The sequence below is a fragment of the Corvus cornix genome, chromosome 3 (assembly GCF_000738735.6).
Source record: "Corvus cornix cornix isolate S_Up_H32 chromosome 3, ASM73873v5, whole genome shotgun sequence".
Taxonomy (NCBI): Eukaryota; Metazoa; Chordata; class Aves; order Passeriformes; family Corvidae; genus Corvus; species Corvus cornix.
In genome coordinates, this window is record NC_047056.1 from 79,671,868 (window position 1) to 79,699,048 (window position 27,181).

Below are 27,181 nucleotides of genomic sequence, written 5' to 3' on the forward strand. Positions count from 1 at the left end.
TGGAAGGACTCATGTTGGAGAAGATTGTGGAAGGATGTCTCCCATGGGAAGAACCCCACACTGGAGCAAATGAAGAGTATGAGGAGTCCTCCCTTTGATGTAACATATGATGAACTGACCACAACCCTCAGTCTTTGCCCCCCTGCACCACTATGGGGGAGGAAGTAGAAAAAATTGGGTGTGAAATTGAGCCCAGGAAGAAGGGAGAGGTGGGGAGAAGGTGTTTTAAATGTAGTTTTATTTCTCATTACCCTACTCTGACTTGATTGGTAATAAATTAATTTCCCCTAGCTGAGTCTGTTTTGTCCATTATAGTAACCGGTGAGTGATGCCTCCTTGCCCTTACCTCAACCCATGAGACTGTCATTATATTTTCTCTATCCTGTCCAGCTGAGGAGGGAAAATGGTAGGGTGACTTTGGTAGGCACCTGACATCCAGCCAGGCTCAACCACTAGAAAATTGTATTACCTTGAATGTGGAAAGAATAAGCAGGTGGCAGGACCCCACAAAGACCTGAAATTTTCTCTGACCTCTGGTAAGTACCCCTTGGAAGCCCTTGTTCTCTGTCACAGAGATGGGACTGGAGACAGCTGAGGCCACGAGAAGCATCATAACTCAGAGCTCCTCCAGGAAGAGCTACCTCTTCTGCACTTGGGTCATGATGCACAGCCACTAAATGCTGATCTCTCTGGGGTTTGTTTTAGTGGGGAATGGGTATTTCCCTGTGTCTGTCATCTGCTTGGCACCCACACAGACATGCCTGGACTAAGTTGGTGACGAAGAAGCATAAGCTCCTCTCATTCTCCACTATCTTCCAGCTCCTCCACAAGTCCTCAGGGAGAGAAAGGGCAAAGGAGAAACCTAAGGTACTTAATGCTTTCTTTTCCCAAGATTTTAATAGTAAAACCAGTCACTCTCCAGGTACCCAGCCCCTTGAACTGGAAGACGGAAATGGGGAGCAGAATGAAGCCCCTATATCCAAGTGGAAATCATCAGCCACCTGCTATACCACTTAGACATACACAAGTCTATGGGGCTGGATGGGATCCACCCAGAGGTACTGAGAAAGCTGATGGAAGAGCTCACCTGTCCACTTTCCATCATTTACCAGAAGCCCTGGCTCCCTGGGGAGGTCCCAGCTGACTGGAACTTAGCAAATGGGACACCCATCTACAAGATAGATTGGAAGGAGAATATAGGGATCTCTAGGACAGTCAGCCTCACCTCAGTGCTGGGGAAGGTCATGGGGGTGATCATCTTGAGTGCCATCACATGGCATGTGCAGAACAGCCAGAGGATCAGGCATAGCTAGCACGGATTTGTGAAGGGCAGGTCCTGTTTGACTAACCTGATCTCCATTTATGACAAGGCGACCCACTTAGCTGAGGAGGGAAAGACTGTGGATATTGTATATCTGGACTTAAGTAAAGCCTTTTGCAGCATTTTTCACAGCATTCTTCTGGAGAAACTGGCTGCTCGTGGCTTGATGTGTACTGTTCAATGGATAAAATGGCTGGATGGCCAGGCCCAGACAGTGGTGGTGAATAATACGATACGGAGATAAATCCAGGTGGTGTACAGTCATAGGTGGTGTTCCCCAGGTCTCAGTATTGGGGCGAGTGCTCTTTAATATCTTCATCAACAATTTGGACAAGAGGATCAAGTGCACCCTCAGTCAGTTCACAGGCAACCCCAAGCTGGGTAGGAGTGCTGATCTGCTGGATGGGAGAAAGGCTCTGCAGAGAAATCTGGACAGGCTGGAGAGATGGGCCAAAGCCAGGTGTGTGAGGTTCAAAGTACACAAGGCAAAGTGCTGGGTCCAGGGAGCGCTGGTTGATAGCTGCTGAACATGACCCAGCAGTGTGTCCAGGTGGCCAAGGAGGCCAATGGCATCTTGGCCTGTATCAGCAATAGTGTGGTCAGCAGGATCAGGGCAGTGATTGTCCCTCTATAATTGGCACTGGTGAGGGCACACCTCAAGTGCTGTGTCCAGTTCTGGGTCCCCTCACTACAGTAAGGCCATTGAGGTGCTGGAGCAAGTCCAGAGAAGGGCAAAGAAGCTGGGAAAGGGTCTGGAGCACAAGTCCTCTGAGGAGTGGCTGAGGGAGCTGGGGTTGCTTAGCCTGGAGAAACGGAGATTCAGGGGGAACTGTATGGCTCAGTATAACTACCTGAAAGGAGGTTGTAGCCATGTGGATGTCGGTCTATTCTTCCAGATAACAAATGACAGGACAAATGGAAATAGCCTCAAGCTGCACCAAGGAAGGTTTAGGTTGGAAATTAGGAAAAATGTCTTTGCTGAAAGGGTTGTCAAATATTGGAACGGACTGCTGAGGGAAGTGGTTAAATCACCATCCCTGGAGGTATTTCAAAGATGTCTAGGTATGACTCTTTGGGACATGGTTTAGTGATGGGCTCGATTATCTTCAAGGTCTTTTTCAAGATAAACAATTCTGTGAGTCTATGATGCCATGATTTATGTCCAGAATGAAGCATTTCAGTATTGTGAAAGGAAACAGTGAATTGAAATGTAAACTTACAGCTGAATCCATTTGTTTCAAAACATATATTCACTGAAAAGTGCTTTTTAGGGGTGCTCCAAAGCTTAAAACATATTCAAGACATAAACATTTCCTAAATTATAAACATTCCCCTTTTATGTGGGATCCTACAGAGCAGCAAATATGAAAACTCCTATTGTATTCTCACCTCTGTTGGTGTCAGTCAAGTTCAAATCCATTGAACTTAAGGGATTTAAACTGATATAAAACTTGTTTGAGGACAGAAAAAGGCTTAAAGCTTAGTACTATGACAATCTAACTGAGAACCACAATACATTGAAACTGAGAGAAAATTCATGTTTTCAATAGTAAGGTACAAACATTGCAAAGGCAGTGACAAACAGGCAGTACTAATTAAGTTGTTAAATTTACAGAGAAAATGCAACTAACTCTCAGGGGAGTTAGATTGCATGTTCTCCATGCACAGTTAAAACTAATAAACTAGCAAAGAAACAAACAAATAATTTATCAGTGCCATGACTATTTTGTGTATCATGGCAATCCCCCCAAAATTGTTTATTCCCTCACTGCTGCTGGCTTTTTACCTTCTGCATTATGTTCACAGCTTAATGAAAATTGCCTGCCCAGGTTTATTTCCCTAATGAAATGCATAAGGAATAGTAACACAAGTTTAGGACATGTATTGGTACAAAATATTAAAAATCACATCTTCTGCCCTCAGTGTCCACTTTTGTGCCTAAATATACATTATGTTGTTCTGTTACAGTGGCATCTGTTTTTCTGTGTCTTTGTTGTGCTCCACAAAATTTGTAGCATGGCGTTTGGTCGATGTCAGAGGATACACAGCTTTAATCATATAATTCTTTTGTGTTTGGATGATTCTAATTTTAAGATTGGATTAATCTCTCCCACCTTCCTTTTCTTGCTCTCTCTGTCTGTCCACCTTTGTTTCTTACCTGCTCCTTCATCCTTTTTCCTTCTGATGTTTTGTGTGTGATTTATTTATGCAAAATTTAACCTTAGAATCTCTGGTTTTTTCCCCAATGTGGTTTGGTACGGTGGGCGTAAAACTGGAAGATTTACATCTGTAGTTGTAGGTATGTGTCTGAGCTGAATAAAGTTTTTCTTAGTTTTCTTATTGAAAAAATGAGTTGAGTTTTGTTTAAATTGCCTCATACTTCTTATGGTAAACTTTTGCTGTTGGGGCATGGGGAAAGCTGGTGGTTTTGAACCATTCACTGTAACAAGAGGGCAGATATCTCTGTGTTCCTGTGTTGCCCCCATCAAGGGAATCTTTCTAGGTAGGGTTTCTCTCAGGGTAGCTTGTTGCAGCCTGGGGAAAGGTGACAACTGGGGAGAGTCAATCACGAGGAGGTCAGTGCTGTCTTTATCAAGTTCCCTCTGTGTTGGGATGTAAATATTGTCATATACTGCCTTTAGAAGATCTTTAAACCTCATGTCCTGACGAGGCAAAGGGCTTCTGGTAATAATTCTGTTTTCCATCAGGGACCGTGCAGGTACTTTTCTTGTACTTGTCATTTCTTGGATGTTTGAAAAGGGAGGTTGCTGGTTTGCTGGTGTGGATGAGGATTTCTCATGAAGACATGGTTTTCTGGCCTCTGTCAAGTCTTCAAAATCATTCTGACCGTTCTGAGTGTCCAAAAGTGGCTGATAAATGGGCTCACATGGCATACTTTTGCTTGATGACTTAGGAGGCCCACAGTGGACCAACTCTCTGCCTGCAAACTTGGAAACTAAATAGAATATAGAACAAATCAGATCAGCTTCTCCTGGAATGGTATTTTCAAGAAAATAACATGCTAATATCACATCAGCTTCGTCCCATAATAAATCTGTATTTGTAAAGTCATAAATAAAAGTAAACCTTGACACAGAATGAAATTTTGCACTGATAATTTCAGGCAGATGGTGATCTGCAGGTAGGCAATTGTCAGTTTTTTGGTTGGGCGAACAGTCTTGAATGAGCCTCTCAGCACAAAGCTGTCTGGCTTAATTTTAGTGAGTACTACAGAATCAAGGAATAATAGAATAGTAGGGGTTGGAAGGAACCTTAAAGATCTTCTCATTCCAATCCCCATTCACCATTCTCTAGATCAGAGTTGCTCAGAGCTCCATCCTACTTGACCTTGAGTACTTAAAGGGTTGGAGCACCCACAGCTTCTCTGGACAACATACTCATTTATTCTTCTGGGGATATTTATCACATCGTTTTAAACATGGCACATAAGTAAATAGTTGTGGGGGTGCAATAACTTGAACAAGAATATATTCAGATATAGAGTTTGATTATTCAGTACTGTGCATCTTCTATATTTTTGAGACTGTGGAAAATGATGTCATGGATATGAGTACAACCCCTCACTGAGTATAGTGAAGTTGTGATACTTGCACCATGCTCACATTCATCCCGGGAATTTAAATAAATACCCTTTTTTACTCATAAATTTCTGTTCTTGGAAGTGCCTTAGAAGTACTAGTACTTCTAAGGGTGACTCAGAGATAAAATAACCTACACATGGACATGGAACAGTTACTTGTGATTAGTATCTGCAGAGCTTGCACTGGGTCAGGTGTTTATCTGAAAATTATTTCACTTGATCAAGATTAAATCTATCACCAGATTTGGGCCTGGGAAAAAATTGCTCAAAATACTTGAAATTCAAAACAAAATGCAAAGATATTTCTATAGCATTTTCAGGGACTGTGTTCCCTTTTTTTCCTCAGACAGATACCCTTTTACCCTTTTGAACTGACATGCTGAGACTTATTTCAGAACAGTACCTTTTGAGAAGTTTTCTTGGTTTTCCAATGCAATTGTGATATCATCTTCTTGAATAGCATTTTGCATTGCCAGTGTTAGTACAGTAGAAAATGCCGTATTGCCATAATTTCTGAGGTTTTCCAGAGTGTCCTTTTCAGCCTTCTGGGAAATCTTAGTTTCTGACTCTTTATTCAGCTGTTTGTTGGGATTAATACTGTGTTTTTCTGCTTCATATTCCCTCTGTAAAATGATCAGACACCATTTGATTTGCAGGGAACAAAAAAAGCACCTCAAAATTTAAAAGAAATCCCTCTATAAGGTGTAATGGGAAATCTTGTTTTCACATAAGCCTTAGTTACACAGATCAACATTCCATCTGAACAGACCCTATGCCAAAGGTTCTTCCAGAAACCCAGCTGTACATGGGCTGGCAGACCCTTCCCTTTACCACACAGGCTGTAGGGAGAAAGTTTTCATGAAAATCCACTGAATGCTAGAATGCCCATAGCACTTCCTTCGAGGCTTATGGCTCACGGAGTCTCCCAAGATGTGTAAGGAAGGTCAGGGTACCACAGAGATCCTGCTGCAAAGCACAAACATTACAGAATGCTGTGAGCCACTCCCTGATCCAGAAGATTCATGTCATGCGACTGTTGCCGTTTGCTGTGAGGGCAAGTAGTCAGCATGAGACTAGAACACATCTGGGGAGGTTCTGCAGTGGATTTGCAGCAGGAAGACGTCCATGGAGCTGTGGTAACAGGACCATTCATCCCAACAGGAACATGGGCTTCAGGACTCACTGCTTGCTGCAGTGCTGCTTCCCTCACTCCTACAAGCATCTTCCGTGCACAAGGGATATGTTCTCATATGTAGGTCACTTGTAAATCAGCTATGATCCCAGTTTTCAGAGTCCTCACTGTGTAAGCCTCATGCACACTGAGTTTCAGTTATCAAAACCTTGTGAAAATGCAAGAGCTGCGAAATAAAATGTTAGATTTAAAACATATTTTTCACAAGGGGAGAACTTTGCAAAGCAAAGAATAGAAGAAATAAATCCCTTCCTACAGAACTAAGTCCTGTGATGAGCTGACTGCTCTGTGTGCTGCTTCTGTCATAGAACATCTCCTTTCAGGTCTGGCATGCCTGAAAAAGGAATTTCTGAAATGGAGTTTCTGAAACCGAGACAACTACCCACATGGATATTCCAGTGCAACATCCAGCTCTTTTTTGCTGCTTTCCATATCATCTCTGACAGGCCCACTTTGTCATTACACGGCTACCACTTCAAGGATTATCTGTAGTGAGTTTTGATCTTTTTACTACCATCCCCACATAATACAAACTTCTTGCTTCCATTGGCAGAGAGGTAATTAATTTTACTATGGTGTATTCATCTTTTTCATGGTTTTCTCCTAATCTTTGCATTGCAAAGTACTCCCCTTGTGAAAAATATGTTTTTAATCTAACATGCCATTTTAAAATGTGGGTGCAATTTGTGGACAAAAGGCACTTTTGATAGCTTGAATGTATTTTGTGAGTTAGCAAAAATGTTTGGAAAAATTTTAAGGACCTCAAACCTCAAATTTGTGGGGTCACCGCATCCTTCCTACTTACCTGTAGTACCCAATCACAATTAGGGAAATTATTTTAAAATAAATTTTTTATTTATAAAAAGAAACAAAGTACATTTAAGTTGACAACATATTGCTAAAACCACACTAGATCAATTGGGAATTTGAGATGTCATAAATATTTTAGGCTATGCAATCAAATAGTCTCCCAGGATTTTACACACTGCTAGTTAAGAAAACAAATTTTCATCTTACATTTTGCAAGCTGTCACCTTATATACAGTATATCGGAAAACTTGCCATGACTGGTTTTACTGCCGACCTCTTAAGAGCTAATTGGTTAAGCACCTGGGCAGGAAGCTTTTTGGCAGAAATGCTATTTTCTGCAAGGACCAGCTATAAAGTTCTGGATGGCAAATTGTAGTCATTAAGGCTCCCTCTTCTACAGCAGAACACATAAAATGTGAATACATTGCTTGGAGAAACTACTATGCATAAAAGGACAGGCTGTGTTTTAAGTTTATCCAATGACTTATGGCTCAAATTTGAACATGGAAAGGATCTTATGCTTTTTTAAGGTTAAAGCTTTCAACAGACTTTTCTAATTGCAGCCAGAAAAATGAGAATCACATCTGTTTGCATCCAACAAAACTATTATTTGCATGTACAAACTTCTGTATACAAGGAGAGGGTGCAAATACAATGACTCACACTGTTTTTTCAAATGCAGGGGGTTTGTACATGAAAAGTAATTTCCACAGGCTTTTTCTTTCAGTTTTAGATTAGAATTTCTGCTGAAAAATTTTCCTCAGGAAATTGTATATTTCTTGGTATTGAAAAATCATGGCATATTCTGCTGCCTGGAATGGGTTGAATGCACTGTTTTGTGAATACACGTTTGAATTCCAAACAATGTCGTGGGCTGATTGTGTTGGTAGAATATTTTATTGCTTGTTATTCATAGGCATTATTATGAATGCAATTACTTTTCTGTTTGTGTTGATATTTGATATGCTTCATTCTTTTTGGACAGAATATTCAGAAGAGCCAGATGCCAACTTTCTCTACAAGTCACTGAGAGGAAAGGAGGTTTCTAACTTGATCAAAAATACTGGAGTATTTTTTTGCCATAAATTTGCTCCTTTATGGATATTAGCTCCCTGTAAATATCTCTTTTCATAGGCAGATAGAAATATGAAATAATCTTTATGGTCCTAGAAAGAAATAATGTAAATCAACAGCAATTAGTTTTCAGGTTTCTTCATTTTACCTGTGACTGTTACTTGTTACTTATCTGTTTCCATAATTTAGATTTGAATTTCCACTTATTTATATGCAAATTCTAATTTTTTTGCTTTAATTTTATACACACAAGCTGTCTTGTTGAGCTCAGTGAAACTATCCATATCGTTAAAGTTAAAGCAGATGCATACATTTGCAAGATCTGAAGAGCTGAAAGGATATTATGTGATTTAAAGACAGATGACACACTGCTAGTAATAAATAGCAAATAGTTGGCTTTATACAGAATAGAGAGAATATCTATCAGTGCATTTTGAAATATCCTTGGCATAATTTATAACACAAATATAAAATACCCATGCTGTTGCAATTAAGCTCTAGTAACATCAGGATCTCAACAAGAAGATGAATAAAAAGTGAGAAATTTCCCCCTTGCATTCAGTTAACAATCTTTACTCTTCTTCCTCAGTTTCAGCTCTCTGTGGCTGGGTGGTCAAAGAAGTGCATCACAGCCTGCCAAAGAGGTGGTTGAATTTGGCCTCTTTTAGACCAAAGCAGAGAATCCTTCCCGCAAGATAATCCCCTGCCAGCTGCCTCCTTCGAGAGCTGTGCCAGCACAGCATGGGCCAGTCTCCAGGGAAGCTGGGGGCTGCTCTTGGCTCTGCCTCTGCCCAAAAACGTCATGCCACCCGTGTGGGGCTCCGCCTTGGGATCGCATTCTTTTCTTTTCCCTATATACTTCACATACGCTTAGGGCTAAGTTTTGCCATTGTGCAAGTATGTGCATAAAGTAGCTCTAGCTGAAGAACAGGCCAGAGGATATTGGAAAAATAAGAGCATTGATTGAGTAAGAATGCCCAGCTTGATTTCTTAGCCAGCCTTCCTCTCTTTCTTCCCTTTTTTTGCCCAAATTCTTGCTGAGAAATATGAATATTATTGAATGTTGGAGAAACTGTTAAAAGGTGGTAGCACTAACAGTCATGATTTGAAAGAGCTCCTGGGGAGGAGTGATTGCAAAGGTTAATTATACAAAAGCCTGGAATAAGAAACAATCAAGAGACCAGTATTAACTGCAAAAAGTAGCAGAGCCTAACAACGAGCAAGGGAGAAATATTAATTTTCATAATAGAAAAGAATGTAAGAGGGAATAGAGGGAAAAAAATAAGAAACAAGTTTTGTAGAGTGATTATCTGGGGAAAAACCAGTGAGATTACAGTCTGATAACAGAATGATCTCTAAACTGTGCTAGTAGCAGGCTTTGTGTTCATGAGTTTAAAGGTAGCATTTATGAACTTTGTACTGAGGGAAAAAGGGAAACAATCTTTTAATGACATGAAAAGATGGTATGAATTGGTCTGTTCTAATTTCCTAATTTGTATGTCTTAGTAGCAGATATTGGAAGGTATTATTTGTGGTAGAATCCACTCTGCCAAATTTAGACATTTAGCTCGTGCCTGTATTTCAAGTTCTCAGCAAAGATGTCCTACTAAAAGTGAGTAGTTTCCCTGTGAAACCATCAAAGGGAGAATCTGTCTGCAAATTTAAGAACTTCCCACACTGATCATGCAAAAGTTTGCAGATCAGCATTGTTTTGTGGTGCAGAAGAAAGCACTACACACCTGGGAGTTATGTGGAAGGGGACATGGGGAAGGTGTAGAAATGGGGAGTTGGGATATGACACAACTGAACAGACCCCAAGGTGCATATCCAGTTTACATGCTTAGATGTGTCCCAGCTGGGTTTAGTCCAGCAAGGGAAGGGCAAAGTCCTGCTCCTGGGGAAGAGCAACCCCAGGCACCAGCATATGCTGGGGCCACCGGGCTGGAAAGCAGCTGGAGGTCCTGGTCAACACCAATATGGCCCTGCTGCAGAGAAGGCTGATGGTATCCTGGGCTGCAATAGGAGCAGTGTTGCCAGCAGGTCAAGGGAGGGGATGCTGCCCCTCTGCTCAGCCTTGGTGAGGCCACACTGGGAGTTCTGAGTCCAGGTCTGGCCTCCCCAGTACAAGAGAGACATGGACATAGTGTAGAGACTTCTGCACCACAGAGATGATTAAGAGAGTGGAGCACACACAAGAGTTTCCCTCTGAACATCAAGAAACACTTTTTCACTGTGAGGGTGACCAAGCACGGTCACAAGGTACCCAGGGATGCTGGTGTTCATCCTTGCAGACCATCAAAAGCTGTCTGGACATGGTTCTGGGCAAGCATCTGTAGGTGGCCCTGCTTGAGCAGGGGGGTTAGATCAGACAGCTTCCAGAGATCCCTGCCAGACTCAGTCAGTCTGTGATGCTGTGATTTTGTGAAAGTCGTCACTGTTTTGAGCTGGAAACAGGTCATATTATTTTGAGTCACTACTGGTTTGGGTTTAAACCTTTAACTGAATAAATGTCAACACAGGGAAAGAAGATGTCACTCACTCCTTTGTTACACTCCCTCTCTTTTCCTCCTTGCTCTACCAAAAGTTTCAGTCTGCCTGGAAAATGTATTTACTAGGACTTCAAAACAATAATTTTTAGTGTATTGACTTACAATCAGAGCTGTTTTAAGGGTCTGTGCTTGAATTCAGCTTGACTCTCTGCCATAAGAGGGCATTTTGGATGTCAGGAGTGGCAGGAAGTATCACAGACCCTTAATCAGCTTGCAACTTTATGTACATGATCACTTCCCTCTTCCTCCCAGGTAGGATGCTGAAAGAGGTCATACAAAATGTGAAACACTATGACTTGCCTGGAAGGCTAGATTTCTGCTGGCTGTAAATCAGCTTGATATCCAGAGGTATTAGAAAGCTGGTCAATAGCCTTCACAATATGGGTCTTTCTGAGTGACTTATGATTTAGCAGATCCTGCTTAAAATTGTAATATGAAAAAATTCACATATGTGAAGAAAAGCCTCTTCTCCCTAAGCATGCACACACACACTCCCCAACTCATATTTTTGAGTTATGGCTCTGTCTGCAGACACTGCACAGACTGTTGCGACCTTGGGGCTGTGTGCTGGCATGGAGATCTGGATCTGCTCAAGCTCATCTGAATAATTTCTAGAGGAGTCAACTGGACCTTCTCAAAATACAGCTTCTCCAGGGCAAAGGCTTTGAATGGGAGGCTAATCGCTAATGTGTGTGTTTTTGTAGCTCAAACTTTTCCCATTGCACTTGTGTGTTAGAAGCTGGAATTTGGCTTCCTGTCTGCCTAGTTTCTGCCTGAAGCAAAATTTTTATGGCTGAGCTGTGAACCCCTTAGTGGAGACGGTTGTAAAAGAAAAGCTTACAGCCTTTTTGACTAATTGTGGCCTTACCAATGATTACCATAATTTTTTGAATTTATTTTTAAAATGTTTGTCCCCTCTGATCTCACTCCATGTCCCTGAGTGAGCTGGAGCTGGAGTGTGAGCATAGGATACAGGGGTAAAAGTATGAAAAAAAAAAGATGCTGGGTAAAGATTTTACAACTTTCACAGCTTCCTACTCACCTCCCCAGACTTTGGATTAAACCCTCACAGACCAGTCAGAAAGGAAAAGGATGGCGAAGTCACTGAGATGCTAATGCTCCTTTTCCCAATGGAAAAGTAATCTTATATGTAAAACAAAATAATTCTCAATCCCATTACAACCAGCAGCTCATTTAAAAAATTCATTAGTCATAAAAAAGGTATATTTATCTCTGGGAATAAAAAAATCTCATAAATTAATCACCTCTGAGAATGCCAGAAGGTAGGTTTCTTGAGACTGCACTTGGATCTGCAATTTCATCACTATTTTTTGATGAACTTCTCCCCATTCCTTGGACAACCACCTTTTTCATGTGTGCTATGTAGCTGCTGGATTGTTCCGTATAAGAATCCAGGGAGCCCTTTATGCCTCTCATGATCATAATATCTTACCTGAGCTCTTTTGTGGTCTTTCTGGTACCTGAGCAGTTTCTTCAGCAATAAGCAATAAGAAGCCATGGCAGGAGAGGGTCTGTTATTTATTAAAGTGTTGATAACTTCTGAAAGACTGAACCCCATAATTTCTGTCATGTAGTTTAAAACAACAGGATTCAATTCACTGGGGCAAAATCTGAAATATTCGGAAAAATTATTTTAATACAAATGATGCGGCCAGGTACAATGTCAGAATTTACAGTAAGCAGACATTACACTTCTTGTGATGCAGCTGGAGTTGGCTAAGTTGATTTTACAGGCAAATTATGATACACAGTTGTGCAATAAGCTTCTTGTCTGGCTACGCTAACTTCACTGCCGGGCTGGGGCTCTGTTACTGCATCATTAAACATCCTATTGTTGATATAATTGATTACTCTGAAAGGACACCCACCAGGATTAAGCTTGAAAAATTAAAATATGGAAAACAGCATTTTCTCATTTTAATCAAATGTGTGTGTTTCAGTTCTCAGTACAGTAGTTAATCCTCAAACGGATTAACAGGGAGATAGTGTGTGTGCATGTACATAAGAAGACAGAAAAGTAGCAAAGGCAGGAAACTCTTGAAGGACAAAAAAGAACCAAAGAAAGTACAGTAGGATTCCAATTTTTATATAACTCAGATTGTGAAATAAAACATGTTTTGTTGTAATGATAATTGTTTTACTCATGGGCTTCTGTGAGTAGCAAAGTCCAGCAAAGGCATTACAGAAATACATCAGCCTTGGATTATGAGACTCCTAAGACATTTTTTCAAACTTCAGTATGAATGAGCACAGACGTGAGGGAAGGAAGGAGGGCAAAGGTAAAAACAGTGGGCAACTCTCACAGAAATTGCAAGTAGATTTCTAACAGCTCTGGCTGTGACTGGCAGTGGATCACCATGGTAGGAGAACTTGTAAGAGTCCTCTAGACACTGATGCAGATGGTGCAGATTACACAGGCCAAATTATTCTCTTTTTCAATTAGTGCGAAATACTGACTTTTATAGAACAATTTGGGAATGAAATATGTGACCCATTACTAGCTACTTTAATCAGTGAGTATGATGTAAAAGGTCCATCACTGAATTTAGGCATTTAAAGACATGCAAAGTATGCTTTGCAGCATCCCAATATGAAAGATGAATAACATCTTGAAAGTTGGCAATGTTTATGTGAAGTGTCATATTGCACATAACTATTTCAAACTTTTATAATAATCTCAAACCATAAAGTGCCCTGCTAAGAATAAATGGAGCATAGTTAAAACCAGTTACAAAGATGGGTGAGAATAAAAATCATTAGAATAACAAAAATTTCAGTGTAATATAAAAATATTTCTTCAGGTGGCATGGGAGACCTAGTTTTGTAGGAAAGGATTAGAAGGACACTGAAATTAGTGGCAGCTGTGAGGCATGTTAAGAACAAAATTATTGATACAATAGATATAAACAGTTATATAAGGATGTTTCCTCTTAAATAAAATTTATCCACAGTTAGAATGATTATGTGGTATTTTCTGAAGTAAAACTCTGTCATTTTGGAAGAGCCCATAGTAGATAACAAAAATCTTCTAAAACAAACAAACAAAATCCTAAAAACACTGCCCTCCCAAATCTGCAATCCAGAAATCCCAAGGTAGAAGATAGATGTCAAAACTGTTACCTGTTCTCATAGGCAGCAGCATTCAGTATTTTCCTGGTGAAACCTTCATTCAACCATTTGTCTTCTACTGCTTCTTTGACTCCAGGCCTCTTAGCAGGGTCGGGCTCAAGTAGAGACTGCATGAATTGTATAGCTCCTGTGCAGTATTCCAGTAAAATGGCTTGTTTGCTAGTAATATTTCACTATCTGACCACTGCATATTTTTCCTGTTGCAGAAATGTGGTACTTGCCCTGCTTCAAGACATTGTAAGAGCCTCAGCTAAAATTCAGTCTCTAGGGCTTTTCTCTGAGTCTGCTGTGGTCCCATGGGGTGACACTTTTCCCCCAAGGGCAGGTGGGCAGCAGTGGCCAAACCATGCTGAGATGCCTGCTAGGGACCTTTGGATGCTGCTGTAGATACAGTACTGGAACTCAGTTCCTAATTTGCTTGGTTTACCCCAGTGAATGCAGCCTATGGCATCAGCAGTAATCTCAGCATTGTGCCCACTCAGCATTTGATCAGGCGTCTGAGAAGGGGCACTTCCGTGCCAGCTGACTACACAGGGGTTATGTTCCTCACCCAAAGAAGCCAATTGCATCAATAAAACTGTCTGTAATGAGGTCTGGAGATGGACTTCTGTGCTCACATGATGTGTTGTGCTTTGGCTCCCTGGAGCTGGAGCCAAACATTCCTGTCCGTCAATCACTCAGCTCCAACACTGCATAAAGTCCCTGTCTTTTTTTTTTTCTTCTTGGGAAAACTTTACTGAATTCTTCCATATCCCTTGGGGAAGTTTTAAAGTGAACAAAAAGGCAAGTGAGCATTAAACTGGGAACATACTGCTCCTTTCACTTGTAATCTCCTTCAGAAGAATTTAGATCTAAAATATGCAAATCTAGTTTATTACTGCTCTCTCACTGAATTCCCAGTGGGCAAGAGAACAATGGAGTTACCCACAATCTTCCACTAACTGTGTGGGCTTTGTAGAAAAGCAGAGATAATGCATTTATTAGTAGAAGCCATAACAATAACATAAATAAGAAAAATTAGAAATATAATAATTGCAGCTATGGAAGGATTCTGCAAAAATGAAACTGCTATCTGGCAACTGATCTCCAAAGAAAGAGAAATGGGAGACTAATGTACAAACACTCTTGACAACTATGGTAGATATCCTTATTCCATTTACTAGGGGAGAGAAAGAAATTGAATCATCACATTATCTTAATACTCCAGACTAGATCCAGCTAGCTTAGTCTGGAACTGTCTGCTGCTTTCCAGTGCTTGGCTGCAGGCAGCCACTGAAGCTCATCCTGGTTCCTAGGATCATTCTTGCCTCACATCATAGCCATGCTTCTCAAAACCATGGGGAGATCTGAACTCTTGCTGGTAGATAGCTGGGCAAAACATGTCTCACTCTGCTCTGCTTTCTGACTTGGTCAGTGAAGACTTACCATAACGGCTGTGAGAAGGGGCCCCGAGCCTGTGACAGTCAACAGAGAAGATGCTACTCCAGGTGGAGAGAAAATGGGGATTAAAGCCAGAGGTGTATAAGAATTGTTGTAAAGCAACAGAATTTTTAACTCTGAGGAAGTAAACGTTGTACTGCTGACTGAGAGCGTATATACACCAACAGGAATTCTGGGGTTTAGAGCCATGGTTTGTAATTCAGGCTAGAATTTCTGAGAACTATCTTTCCCAGTTGTCCCAAAAGACTTCACTGACTGCACCTCATTAAAGATTGTCAGTAAAATTAACTGAAAAATGTTACATTTCAGTTCTTTCTCTCGAAAAATATGAATGGACTCTTCGCAAAAATAGCCCTCCCATGTCTTTAATAATCTCAGTGTTGTAGGCCCTATCAGTAGCCAAAAGATAAGGTCTCCAGGAAAAAATATCTAAGGTTTAGATAACTTATTTGTGGGAAAAACAGGAAAGAATGCCTGGCTGTGACACACAGCATGGGACATACTAAACACGGCAGTGTTCTCATTTATTGCAGAGCTACTCCACTTACGTAAAAGCAATGTACTTTTTATTCCCCCTGTAAATGAAAACCAAGAATAATGGCCTTTTGAAGAGACAACGTTATTTTTCTTGTAGCCTGAGATAAAGAGATATTGCCATAGCCTCAAAAAAGTTATTTCTAAATGCAAACAGAGCAACTGGAAAAGGTACATCTTAATTTCCAAAAGGCTGAGTTATTGTTAAATTCACATTATTACATGGGTTAAAACTTTTTTGCATTGATATTCTTTATAAAGACTGAACTGCTTTACCAGTGGAAATATCTGATGGAATAGGGCTGATTTCTCCAATTAACATCTTTTGATGTAGTTGCTTGATATTGAAAGGTTCCACTGTGAAGGGTAATGTGCCCGTTAGCATAGCAAACATGCTCACACCTCTGTCAAAAGAAAAGACAAACATCAGAGCTCCATATGATGCTAATAAGTACTTATTTAAAAATCTCACAAAGCTATGAGTCAGTTTTCAGAGAGTTGCCTTCAGCATCACAAATGAGGTAACAGATCACCTCTAAGCAGAAATTCGTACTGAATACACATTTTATGCCTTTTTTTCTTTGCTTAAATGCCATTTTATCTAGAAAAGAATGGTGTGGGAAGTGTGTATAAAATAGAGTGTACAGTGAGTGACTGGAAAGCCTGTGGTGTTGAAAGTGGAGACCTGCTGTTTATTTTAAAAATAAGCTAATTGGAGTGACAGTGTAATGTACCCAGCCCATCAGAATAAAGCATTTTGCTTTGGAGGCTGAGTGACAACACAGAACTGGGACTGATGCAATAGATCTTGTTCCAAGTAGTAATTAAGTTCTTCTTGCTTTGCTCAAATTGCTAAATTAGGTGTGACTTATGCCCAGAAGGCATTCATTTGGTAACAGCTTGCTGTTGGCTAAAGACTTAAAACTTTAACTCTTGCGAAAGACTAACAGTCTGCTAGCAGCGACCAGCAAACTTTGTGAAGGTTTGCCATTCAGTCTGGAGAAGTACCAACATTTGGAAAACTTGCTTAGCTGTCCTGAGTTTGTGGACAGGGAGGTTTCCTTGAACACTCTCCATGGTACTTCCTTGCTCCAGCTGAACTGCACTGCCACAGCAGCACTGTTCTTCACCATAGAATGAATCATTGAATCATTGAATCATCGAATGGCCTGGGTTGGAAGGAATCTTAAAGATCATGCAGTTCCAATCACTCTGCTGAGGGCAGTGACACCTTTCTCTAGACCAGGTTGTTCAGAGTTCCCTCCGACTGTCCTTTACCATTTCTCTACTGAGCTCAGCAGAGATACTAATTTTAGGAATTCAGGCAACTCTAATTTAATTGGCGTGGTTGGTACACTAGTGCAAATGATATCTGTGAAGCAAATCTGTGATGTGCTCAACTATGATTTTTATTAATGTGTTCCAACAGTTGAAAAACCATGAGATGGAGCTGCACACAGTTATAGCTAGTAAACACTAACACACTTGGTAGTTAATTGTAGATGGAATCTGATGGCATGTTTAACTTGGAAATTTATTAGCCATACAAATTGCTTCTCCTCTGTCCTATTGAACTACCTGGATTTGTTTGACTACAACAGCTGTTTCCTCAATTCAGCTGGTGCATGAAAGCCAATCACTTTGCAGTCCTTCAAAGAACCTTTAAAATCTTCTGCACAGAAGTCATGATAGGCAAACAGGCACTGCAGTTCACTGTTGCATCTCAGGAGTCTTGGCTGTATTGCAGTTGGATCTGGTTGGGTTTGTGAGTGTCCTTTTGGCTGACTGGCTCTCTGGTTCCTGTTGTAACGACTCCTTGTCGGTCCTGCTGCATAAAGTCAGTCTTTCTGCACTACACTGAAATCTTTTGATTCTAGGTCCAGTCAATCTGCAGTCGTTTACTTATTTTGTGACACCAGAAGTAACTTATCTTTTTAACTAATATTTTAGTCCATCAGAATTCCCTTTCCCATTATGATAATATGAACAATTCCAATATAAATTTTAAATATGCTTTATGCCTGAGGTGCAGAACCTGTGTTAAACAGCAAGGGCCATATATAAGTTTATATAGACCTTGACCTGTTATTTGCTGTTTATTAACATAGTGAGCTCAGTAAATGGTTCTAAGATTACTGCTTTGCCCTCATTCAGATACCTGAAATGTGAAATCAGTATTATCCTATTTAAGTGCTGACAGCATCCTCTAGACCTGATTAATCTGTGCTATGTTTACATAAATTCAGAGTAGCACTCTTGAAAATCAGACATATATTGAAGTAGTTTGGTGGCATGTGTCCCTTCATCCTTAACTTTGTGTACCATTTATACCCTGTAAATTTAGAAGAAGCTGAGGTATAGGAGTCATTGTTAGATGAAACCCCAAATATATAGTATGTCTGCCAGAGCAGGTCTTGAGAGGAGTAATATACTTTATATAACTATGTGCATATAAATCCTTTTTATCTTTTGAGCATATAGGAAAACTAATTTTCTGCTTTAGGCACCTGAACCAGATGCCTGTATGTAGGTACCAGCAATCCTGTAGAGCAAACTAAAACATTTTATCCTTTGTGAACACACAGTTTAGTAAAGACTGCTGAGAACTCCTCAAGGAGACTCCTCATTCTCACAGATGGACAGGCAAGAGTGACATCCCAGTTCAGAGCAGCTGTGTACATCCAGGCCTTCCTTTCCTTTTTGCAGGTGTTCTGAACGAAGTGGTTTAGATCAAATGCAGCATTATGTGTTGAACACAATCATAGAATGGCTTGGGTTGGAAGTGACCTTAAACACCATCTTGTTCCAACCCTCTGCCATTGGCAGGGACAACTTCCACTAGACCAGGTTGCCCAAGGCCCCATCCAGCTTGGCCTTGAACACTTCCACAGATGGGGCATCTACAACTCTTCTAGACAACCTGTTCTAGAAACATAACATTAACATCCTTTAAATGGGTATGCTTGTGGGGTGTGATGGGAGGTGGGGCTTCTAAACCAAAAAGTGCTATTACTCTTAGAAATCTTGTGAGCTATTTGAAATCCATGGGACTTTATCATTGGCTTCAATAGCTGGATCTTTATTCTAACACTTGTCAGTCAGGTCACTGCAAGGAATTATGGTTGTAACTGTAAATAAGTGGGAGGAGTCTGGATGAAGGTGCATTTGATGAGCCACTTTTTTTTTTTCATCTTAATGCTCTAGGCAAAGATTCAGTTCAGTCTGCATTATTCATGCTCACTTGCCATACCCTGAATCATACCTGCTGGAAATTGGCTTATAAAATGTCTCCTAGGTGGAGACACAGACATCTGGTTACTATGAAAAAGCTGAGGAGAAGGTGATACACTTGCATGCATATATATATATATATATATAAACATACATACATACAGAAAAACATGAACTGCCTTTGGACAAATGATGGACATGGAGAGCTGTTCTCCTGTCCAGATCCATGAAGATTAAAGAATACGAAGATCAACTTAATATATTATCGTTTTACCAGCTCCACTTAGAAAAATAATGTAAATACCCCCATAACCTGACTGCTAGAACTGCAAACTGGAAATGCATTTGAAAAGTCTGAGATACTTTATGTGAGAAACTGCTCTTCTCCTGGCAGCTTCTGCATTCTTGCTTGTTACAGGAGATGTATCCTGTAGATGTAATAAAAAAGGAAAATGGAGTCCATGAAGGTTTGTGCCACCTATGACGGAAAATAACTCCACATTATTATCATAATTCAGTATAAAGGGCCTTGCTAAGGTATGGGTGGAGATCTCATAGCTCTGTTATAGCCACATCTTTGGCCTGTGTGTCCTTCAGACTCAGTTTTTCTGTATAGATTTCTTCTTTTGGCAAAATACGTCTTAGACAGAAAATGGCCATTTGTCAGTCCAAGGCTTTCACGGAGTCCGATTTTGACAGAAGGTACTCAGCTATCAGCTGAAACTGCCTGCCAGGACAGGAAGGCAGGGGGGTTCATTTGAGGGGATTGATATGTACAAGTTATTTCTCTGACTTCTCAGGACAGGTTCCTATATGCAGATACCCTACCTTCTGCTGCCTTCTCTTGGCACAGGGTTTCTTCAGAATAGCATGTGTATTGATTATGCCCTTTTTTTTTCTCCAGTGTCTTGAAATGGAGGCACATTTCTAAATACTCAATTTTTTTTTTTCTGGCAACCCTTCCCTCATATATTTCTGCTTTTGCCTTTTATGCCCCAAAGCTGAATGCCACCAACCCATTTATATCAGAGTCTTATCTAAACCATTCAGTGCTGAGAGTGTTTCAATAAGTACATTTTTAGATCTACTTACATGGACCAGACATCCACCTTTGGACCATATTTCTTATGAGCAAGCAGTTCTGGGGCAGCATAAGCTGGACTTCCACACTGGGTATGTAACAGCTCCTGGGAGAGACCCTCAAACCTTGCAGTATTGCTCAGTCCAAAATCTAATGGTCACAAAGGCAAAGAAGCTTTAGTCTCTTTTTAAACTACTTTAAATTTACCAGTTGTCCAAAAATAGGAGAAATAGTTGTAGCATCTATTGATGTCTCAGCTGTGGATGCCAATTTGGGTTTGAATTAACATGCCATGAATTAGCAGAGAACTTAAAGTTACCCAGCCATGGACCTGGTTTAGTTGATTTTGGCTTAACTATTTTGTTCTGCCCTTGTTGAGTGCATGAGCTTAACAACACAGCCACATTAGCTTGGCTTAATGAGCTATGACATTGGGCTCAGCTCCGCGGGCTTTAGCCCATGGTAAATGTGGGGGAAAAAGTGCTAACTTAAGCCTTTTTCTCTGTGTATGTGCATGTGTGCAAGAGGGAGGAAAGAGAAAGGTGTGATTGTAAAGGACTGGCTGGCTATAAAACAGGGGTGAAGAGTTGGTACCTTTTTTTCTCAGAGGTGTTAAGCTTTTAAAAGTTTGGGAAACACTGGGTTAAACATGTGGCTTCTCTAAGATTTAGCATCCCTTGTGGGGATTTTTCTGTGAGGTTCCCATAGAATAAGATTAATGTTTCTCTGAGATGTGTTAACTGCTTGGTGCAAATTCTCTCATTTTTATAAATGTTTGCTTCACAGCCCTAGCAAGATTTCTATTAGTGACCAAAACAGTCTTTTCTTTTTAAACACATACCAAATGATAAGGTCTCTAGTGGAAGTAATGACTCCACACAAACTAATGTGTCTGTACCTGTGTTTCACCCCAGAAGATTTATTTCTTTGTCTACAAATCACTTCTGCTAGGAACAGCTTTCTACACGTAAAAGCTGTAATTGTTTCTTGCTTCTCCAGCAATACACAAGGGAAAACAATAGGCAAAATTGTTTTCCTTGTTCTCTTAAAGGTATGTTTCAGTTAAAGTTCAAACAAACAGGCTGTTAAGTTATAATTCATAACTTTTATTTATTCTAAAAGCTCAAATATGTTTATTGAATAATCACAAGCTCACTCATCAAGTATGGTGTTTGAATAGTAGCTGAACTGTCACTGGAAGCTGCACACACACAGAAAAAGCAGAAAACAAGCTTCTCAGATAGCGGTGCACCTACCAATGATTTTGATGTTGTTGTTCTCATCAAGAAGAAAATTTTCAATTTTTAGGTCCCTGAAATCAAGACAGAAAGCAAACTTTAGGGTGCCTGATGTCCCAGCTAAACATTTGCAGATAGTTTTTGGCAAAATTTAATTGAAATTATAACAGTAGTTCTGCAAAGCTCTGCCTACAATTGTAACAAGATCCTTATTCCTTCCTGAAGTTTTCAGTCAGGAAAATGGAAACTTTCAGTATTTCAGGGAATATTTTATGAATATACATTTTAAATAGACTATTAATTTTAGGAATCATCTGTTCTACGAATTTAACTTTTTTTAATGAATTGTATTTATTTCTTCTTTTGAGTAAAAAAGTTGTGCATATTGGACCAGAGTTCTTTTGGCTTTTTTGAAGTACTGAGCACTGCAGAATATTTCTTATTTCTCTGCGAGTAAATCGTGCCGGGGAGATGTGAAGAATGAGAGGGGAACTGGAAAGTGAGACTTGCCTTGCTTGTTTAAGAGGGGAGATGTACCAAAGCTGTGTTGGAGACAGATACTGTGAAAGTGGAGACATGTTCAGTGATGTTTGTGAAAACAGGGTCAACCAGTATCAGCCGGCCCCTGCAAGGAGGATGTAATCCAAGCTGCAAGAAAAATGTTGGCTCAGGTACTTGTGTGAACATTTACATATTTCCAAATTAAAAGCACAAGCCAGAATAATGCCCCACTGTGGGGAGTGCCAGAAGTGGCAATCAAAATCTTTTTCATCACAGAGGAGTCCTCAGACAGTGTAATTTCAGAGTTGGGAGCCAGTTGAAGAGCCTGCAATGCTTTGCTAAGTCCTGTCAAAGTCTGCTGCTGGGGGCTTCCCTTGGCTCTACAGGGGCCATGAGAGGGACAGAACCAGTTTCAGAAATAACTCCAGGAACATGAATTTTTCTCCCACCTGCTCTGAAGTTATAAAGCTCTTTTGTCAGCTCTTAGAGAGACCTTGGAGAGCACAGGAGGACAAAGTAGAAGGAGTGATGGGAACAAGGAACAAGGGCTGGATGGATTGGTGCTGCATGAACAGCACTGCATTGCTGCAGGGGATCGAGTCTGGAGGTGGTCATGATGGGTGGGTTGAGGTGAACATCCTTTTAACTCTGTGGCTCTGGATGGGACAGCATTACATTCAAAACCCTCTGCTGCCCCAGGCCGAGAATGGGAATGGTTTTAATGATATCTCTTTAATAAGTTTTATTCGAATAGCATGTTTCTTGGAGTGGAAAATTAGCCAGTGCCCAAAAGCTGGGAGGTAGATTTAAGGTAAGTTTGTTCATAGCCTGCCTGTGTCATAACTCTGCACTGAAATGCTGCAGTTTAAAACTATTTGTGTTTCAGGCTACTGCAAATCTGACATTTCTATCAGATTTAGCACCCCACAGTGCACTCTGATGACTTTTACTCACTGCCATTAAATAATGTTATATTAGATTGCTACAACCACTGTTCTATAGGCTGAGCTGACTGCTCGCAGAGTTAATAAAAATGTAGACTTTCTTGCCTGAAATACCTGATAATGGTCACTATGAAAGTTTATGTAATGTCAGAAGTTATCTTACATCAAAGATACATCATGTTCTTTTCTTTCCCAAAAGAAACTTTCCAAGGAATGTTGTAAATTTAAGTAACACTGTGATTTTTTTCCCCCTCATTCCCATGGGTACTTCAGAGAGAGAGAGCCTAGAGGGCAGCTTGTGATGTTTCTCCAGGACTTGGTTCAGTAGGGATTCAAAGGCATATATGACATTTTTATATGAGAGAAGGGAAAATATCCAGGAAAAACAGCCAGGAAAAATTAGGAACTGTACATACAAGCAAGTTACTGCCACCTCACAAGCGCCAGCTGTAGGGGTTGGTAGCTGACTGTGCGCATGCGCTATCCCAATCCAGTTGCAAGGCGATGGGATTTAGCTTGCACGTCTTTATTGGCGGTTTCTAAGCTCAGATGCATTACCTCACCACTTGGCCGTGTCCAGAGCAGGCATAGGGATAGTAAGCAGAACTCAGCTGATGAATGTTAGCTTGTGGAGCTGTTGAGCCAGATCTTGTGCCTGAGCCTCCTTATATCTGGCACAGCAAAATGCTGGGAGAACAAGTGAGTCAATACTCCATCTTCTGGGTCATTTTGGCAACTATGGCAAAAGATCAGCCATGATCTTGCATGGAGAAGAAAGGTTACTACCTTTACTGTGAAATGTAGACTCAAACTTAATTTAACCTGTAAGGATTTGTTGGATCAGTGCTGATTTTAGTGATGAATTGGAGAAGTAAAGCTTAAGAAACCAAATAGCTGTCTGAACATAGTGTCGAATTTCTGTTGAGATATATCAATTTGGACTAAAAACAGTTACAAATTTAGCCAGTTTTTCATCAAGTACGTTATTAAGGCGGTAGAAGATACTGTTTTTCTGAGATATATGCAGGGTTAAAAATCAGGAATGACCATAAGACACTTTCGAGAAAAGTAAATTAAATTAGGACATTCCTAAGTGATGAGCTTAGGGATGAGACTTTACAATCACCAGACACCTCCATTCTTGGCATAGACCCAAGCATTGGCAACAATTATCCATCTCATGAACGTATAATTGGTGCCGTTCTACCAGGATCTTCCCCACAGATCAGCAGCTGCTCCCAACAGGCAGCTTGGGAACCCTCCTTTCCTTGGGCTAAAGCAATGCAAGGAGTTGAGTTTTGCTAAGTGCTTAGATGAGAAAACCAGACTGGATTTGTGAGGTAACTTTCCTACTTCTTTGCTCATCTTTCTGGAAACATTGATGCCTTCTTTTCAGAAGAGGATACACCCACAATTATCCTTGTTGGTTTAATCTCTGAAGTGAGTTGTAATAAATCACTGCAGCTGGAGCTGAGCAGGGAAGCCCGTCCAGATCCTTCTCAATCTTCTTCTGGTAAGAGGTCAAGGCTATAGGTCTGAATCTCAAAGCTAGCAGCAGGTCACGAGTTGAAGTACTGCTGACTGAACCTACCCCTGTGATTGGGATCCTGCCAGACCATGCAACTTCATAAACCCTACAACAAAGTGCTGGAGAGCCAGGAATGAATTTTCCCTTGGTTAGGGTAGTTTGATAGTAAATCAAGTCACCAGGGGAGCTCATGTCACTTTGTACCTGGCTACTCTCAGGGTGTGCAGCAAAATTCTTCTCTCTCACTAAGCTTTTCCGGCAAAGCATGAATGATGGAAGAAGAAAGAAGTCAGGCAAGAAGTCAGGCTACTCTCATGCTCACTGTGAAGAATTATTCCAAACAAAAAGATGGGAACAGGACTTGAGAAATTAATGGTGAATGTTGTCATGGGAAGAACATAAATGTTATGATTGTAAGCACTGAAGAAATGCTGTAAAATAGATTACTTAGGGAACCAGCAAGGCAGGGATGCCAGCCTGAACTAAATGGGTGAAGCCCCTTGGGTTTATTTTCTGGTGTTTTTTGGTTTTGTTGTTCGTTTAAAATCTGTAGGTCAGATACTAACTATTTCTTTCTTGTTCATTCCTTATTAATTGAAAAATCCAATATAATGAAGTGCTGGATTGCAAGCATTTCAAGTCACAAAGCCCTTGTAAATGCTGAGGCATCACATTTACAGCTTATTTGTTTCATGGTTGCTGTAACAATGGAGTCAACTGGATTACTTGTTAGGTCCTGTGGGCTTTCTTGGTGAGTGCACTTACCACTTAAAATTAAGAATCTGATTGACTGTGAATCATTAAGTTAAACAGAAAAACGGTGGGAAAAGCTGCTTCTTGCCTATTCTTCCACCTAACATAGAAGTCTTACACTGCTGCTCTTGGCATATGTGCCGAGATCCCTGACAGAGGGGATGATCAGCTCTCCCTGCATGGGATGCTGAGGTTCCTCTAGCAGTGACACCACGTATGATCTGTCCTTGTAATGCAAAAGCCAACATGGAGGGTCATCAACCTGTCACAGACCCAGATCTGTGGGTCCTGTCGTCTCGACAAGCCATGGGCTGTGATTCCTCAGTTTTCTGTTCTGAGTGATGTATGGTTATTTCAATATGTTGTGGTTAACCAAAGGACAATATTTATATATGTAGCCACACTAAAATATTTGAATGAGTTCATGACATTTGTCATGACCTAATTCTGAGAAAATTGTGGTAAAGTATTGGTTTGTTGTGCTCATCAGCTCTTGTCCCTGGGACAAGTATCTTTGCCACTTTACTGCGCAAGGAGTTCATAACAGCTTATAATAGTAATAACCACTACTGAGAATAAAATGCTTCATTAATATGAGCCGAGAGTACATAGTCTTCTTTGCAATTCCTGTTTTTATTAGGGAAAAATAAAGAAATTCTCTTGGTGAAGAAGAACACTCTATGTTCTTGAACACTTTCTTTTCTTACTGTTTGAAAGAGGAGAAACATCTTACCTGTGAACAATCCCCTGGCAATGCAGGTGCTCTACTGCAGACAGAATTTGCCTGGTGTATCTCCTTACATCCTCTTCCACCAGCCTCTTTCTGTCACAAATTCTGTCCAGGAGGTCACCACCAAGGCACAGCTCCATCACCATGTAATAGGAGTTGTCAGTCTCCAAGGTCTCATATAGCTGAACGACATTGGGGTGCTTAATCATCTGGTGTATCCGTGGCTCACGCTTCATGTTTTTTAAAACATAGTAATCCTGCTTGGCTTTCCTCTTGTCAATGACTTTTATGGCTACCTAAATGGCAGGATATTTGCAAATTAGCAACAAGCTTTGCAACCAGGATTAGTTTTCAGAAGGATATGGAGTAAGCTCTCATGGGGGAGAGGCTTTTTTTGACATGGTGTTGATAATCAGTACCACAGAGGGAGAGGTTCCTGATGGAAGAATCTGCTTTTTATTTCTCTTGAAGGGCAAAACAAGACGGCTGAAGTCAGTCATATCTGTCCCTCTCACTGCATTAATAAAGAGGCACATATGAAATATTCTGAAATGCAAAAATCCCTACATGCTTGACTGATAACTGCGTCTGAAACACACCGCAATTTTTTTCCAACATGCTCCCTTCTGACTTAGTCTAAAAGCCATTCCAGGTACTGGCTATTATGGGCTGAGATTGGACTCTTTGCAGTTTGGGGAGCTATTCAGACAGTGAAGCTACTGAAGCCACAAGAGAAGTAAAATTCAAAAAGTTACTTGAGAGCAACCCACCTTTCCACACTTGCATCTAGTGGTATATTATTTTATCCCAACTGAACTAGAGATAACAGATGCTATGTGTGTCCTGCCATATAAATATTTGCTGTTGGAGCAGCTAATTTTCACTAAGTGTTGTCCATAACTTTAAAGTTCAGATGCAAGGCACTAATTGCTCAATGAGGATTATTAGGCAAAGCAGATTGGAAATTGTCTTTATGCCAGCATCCTTCTCTCTTTCAGAAGGAGGATATCTCTGTTGTCTATATTTTATAATTGTGAAAATAGTTGCACTCAATACGTATTCACACATGTGATTGATTATACATGAGGAATAAACTAAATTTATGAGGTTAATTTATGAGGATAAGGTTCAGAGGATAATTCACTGAGTAGATTGTGGTTTTCAGATTAAATGGTCTGAAATTTTCTGCTGTAAATTAGTGTGAGGTTACTTGTGATTCCTAGTGTATGTTACCCTCTTCTTATGAGCTTACCTTCTCCCCTGTGGGGATGTGCAGTCCCTCCATCACCTTGGCAAAGGAGCCCTTGTTGATCATTTTGCCTACTAGGTAATTCCCGACTTGTTTGGAGTGAGCGAATGTCTTCCCAGTCTCTTGGGGTATCTTGTTAAATGAAGAAGGTATTTTTATACCCTTTAACTTTGTCTCCCATTCTGGTAATATCTCGTCCAAGTTGCCATTATCTGTCATTTTGTCATCCAAGCCTGCTTTCATTGCCATGGGCAT

The 27,181-nt window shown here is 40.5% G+C and overlaps 1 protein-coding gene across 1 annotated transcript; it reads right to left on the reverse strand.

Moving 5' to 3' along the window:
* Positions 1–2,077: 2,077 nt before the first annotated feature.
* LOC104694284 (hormonally up-regulated neu tumor-associated kinase-like) lies at positions 2,078–27,181 on the reverse strand. Its single transcript, XM_019286748.3, has 9 exons — positions 26,930–27,181; positions 25,681–25,973; positions 21,240–21,295; positions 19,995–20,133; positions 15,948–16,075; positions 13,689–13,824; positions 12,001–12,178; positions 5,326–5,545; positions 2,078–4,277 (listed from the first exon to the last, which is right to left on the reverse strand). The coding sequence occupies exons 1-9, from the start codon at positions 27,179–27,181 to the stop codon at positions 3,526–3,528; spliced, it is 2,154 nt and encodes a 717-aa protein (XP_019142293.1). The 3' UTR covers positions 2,078–3,525.